Here is a 2,701-nt window from a genome sequence, read left to right as displayed (position 1 = left end):
AGCCATGACACTACACTGTCACCCCCCCCCAAGCACATGCTGCAGCAAAGAGGCCCCAGACAGCAAGGCTGAGTGGTTGCAGTTTATTGGGCACCAGCTGCTTGGCTAGTGCAGGACTTGCTCTAGTCCTCAGTAGGGCTCCAGGGCCACCACCACTGCTGCAGCTCCTGCTGTGGCAGCTTTACAGGGGCACAGGGGATGAGCAGGGCAGGCCTGCTCGAGATGTCCCCACCTCCTGCCCTCAGGACCCTGGGTGCCCTCAGCCAGGAGCTGCTCCAGGATGGGGCTGCCAGTGCACCAAGCCAGCCAGAAAATGGTAATGCCCGTTCCCGGTGTGYTGAAGCAGAGCCAGTAGTCAGGTACTGCCTTCTACTCCAGAGCAAAAGCTCCTGAAAGCCCCCACAAGAGCCAACCAGGGCACCATGGGTTTGCCCTGCCACCAGGGCTTTTCCCAACCTCTAGCCTCTCACAGTAGCTGGCAGCCATGGGGCAGGACTGCCTGGAGCTGCTTGAAGCATGGCTGAGGGAAGGGAAGGGGCCGTGGCTCTTGGTGGCCAGCAGCAGCAGCCGGCAAGGTGCCCGGTGCATCCTGGCCAGGCACGGGAGCGTCGCGTGGGAAAAGCAGGTAGCTCAGAGTCAGGCAGGGCCTGGATAGAGGAAGTGTTATTGCTGGCTGGCACAGTGGCTCCTTCCCGCTGTGGTTGTACATGGTGGGGGAGGGACAAGTGGTCGGTCCCTGCAGGACAGACTCTCCGGAGGCTGGAGAGCCCTGAGTTGCTGTACGTTGTGGAGCAGCCTCTGAGGCACCTTCAGACTGCCGTCGGGGTGAGAGGTGGCTGGAGGGGCCAGATGCCCTGGCAGCCCCAGCCACATGCCGCTGCCCACCCTGGCGCCTTGCCCAGGCACCCTGCCCTGCTTGCTGGCAGCATGGCCACTGCTCTACCTCAGAGGACCAAGCCTCCAGGGCCAGGATCTAGGGTGGTACCTGCTCAGATTTCCTGCTGCTGTACACCTGGTCCTTGTTCATGCAGCTCAGCAGGATCCAGTCCCAGAGGAAGGAGCCCTGGAAGGTGAGAGAGGGAGGTCAGTGCTGGGAGTGCACAGCTGGGCCGAGCCCCCGGCACCAATACTCACCATTCCCAGTGAGATCAGAGCCACAGCCAGGTTGGTGACAGTGGGGATGAGGCTAAACTTCCCTGCCTGGCAGAAAGGACAGGATCAGCAATCACTGCCCAGCCCAGGTTGCCTCCCGCCTGGGCCTGCATTCACTCTGGGCTGGGCACAAGGAATGAGGCTGAGCAGAGACCTCCCTCTGCCCAAGCCGCAGTGTGGACAACCTACCCAAGCAGCAGCGCACACTATGAGGTCTTGCATTTCCTTCCAGCACACTTTGCACACTTTGCCAAAGGTTCTAATTTGAGGCACCTGGGATTCCCCCATTCCTCTGCAAGGCTGAGCAGAAGAAGCCGGGCTGTGCTCATCCTAGCTCTGAGGCAGCAGTGGAGAAGAGCTGCTTTTCCAGGATGGTCCCAGCACCACAGCAGCAAACTATGCACATACACACCCCAGTAGCACATGGACCGTGCAAAATCCTACCTGGCCCTGCATGATGACATCAATATGGATCCCATAGGCCTTGATCAACACTCGTGTGTGGGTCCCGYTCCATTTGTAATACTTCGCAGACCTGCTGGGGAGACAGGTAGAAGGCCCCAGTGGTGGGGACCGGCCACAGCAGGACCAGGGAGGGCAGGAGGAGGATGCAGGACTGCAAGTGCCACTGCCTGGGACAGAGCCATCACCTGTAGTTGTAGCCAGGGGAAGCTGAAGTGGTCTTGGGGTTGAGGCGGTGGAAGGAGTAGTGGGGGTTGCAGTCGGTTTCAGGCAGGCCCAGGTTACAGTGCCAGTTGATAATCACCCCACCCTGCAGCAGAAACCAGCAGGCCTAGCACAGCACCAGCACACCATGGACACAGCGAGCCCAGGGCACAGCACTACTGTGCACACAGCTTGGCCATGGGCATGATAACCCAGCAAGCACGGCATTTCCCCCCACTCCCTCATTTGCACAGCTATCATCCTCATCACCAGCTGGGAAAGGCCAGGAATGCAACCATACTGGGGCACACGGCTCTGCCAGGGAAGCCAGCAGCACTGCTTGCAAGGCTGCTTACCCAGGGGAGCTCTGCCCCAGCTGTGGGCTTTCCAGCTGAGTTGGGAACACGGCTAGGCATCAAGGAGCATTCCCAGATCCAGAGTGGGGGGACTCTAGGGTCTGGCGGGTGCTGGGGCTGACTAAGGGATGCAGAACCTGGAGGGAGGATGGAACAGTGCTGAGTTCCTTCCCTGGATGGGAATTATCTACTCCCAAAAGGGCAGCAGAGGCAGCAGGGCTGGATGGGGCTGGAGACCAAATGCTGGGTGCACTGCCCTCCCCTGGCAATGTCACGGTATTTCCCAAAATGTGTGAATGAGTCCCCACCACTGGGTGAGCAAACCTGCCAGTCCTGGCAGTGATACAGGCACACCTGCAGTCTATGCTTTGCTGCYAGCTGGCYTCCTGCTCTCCAGCCTCTGCACAGGGGCCTCGTAAGAGAGACCCTGGGCCTGGGAGCCTTGCAGGGCTCTGCATGCGCAAGGTGGGCAGAAAGGACTGCTCAGGGGCTGCAGTGAATGTGCTGTGCTCCGAGCTGTTGAGGCT

General features: G+C 60.1%; 1 protein-coding gene across 1 annotated transcript in view; it reads right to left on the bottom strand.

Moving 5' to 3' along the window:
* Positions 1-716: 716 nt before the first annotated feature.
* LOC146590014 (P2X purinoceptor 2-like) overlaps positions 717-2,701 on the bottom strand; it is a gene marked incomplete at its 5' end in the record, with an annotated part of 4,424 nt that continues 2,439 nt past the window's right edge. The window contains 5 exons of the mRNA XM_085315266.1: positions 717-1,063; positions 1,135-1,200; positions 1,597-1,687; positions 1,803-1,945; positions 2,175-2,209. Of these exons, the coding sequence (XP_085171392.1) occupies positions 974-1,063; positions 1,135-1,200; positions 1,597-1,687; positions 1,803-1,945; positions 2,175-2,209 (425 nt within the window). The remainder of the gene's footprint in view (positions 1,064-1,134; positions 1,201-1,596; positions 1,688-1,802; positions 1,946-2,174; positions 2,210-2,701) is intronic.

The sequence above is a fragment of the Rhea americana genome, unplaced genomic scaffold, assembly GCF_003343005.1.
Source record: "Rhea americana isolate MKP2758 unplaced genomic scaffold, rheAme1 scaffold_424, whole genome shotgun sequence".
Taxonomy (NCBI): Eukaryota; Metazoa; Chordata; class Aves; order Rheiformes; family Rheidae; genus Rhea; species Rhea americana.
Note: the sequence above shows the minus strand (reverse complement) of the source record. Positions and strands in the feature narration are given on the sequence as shown.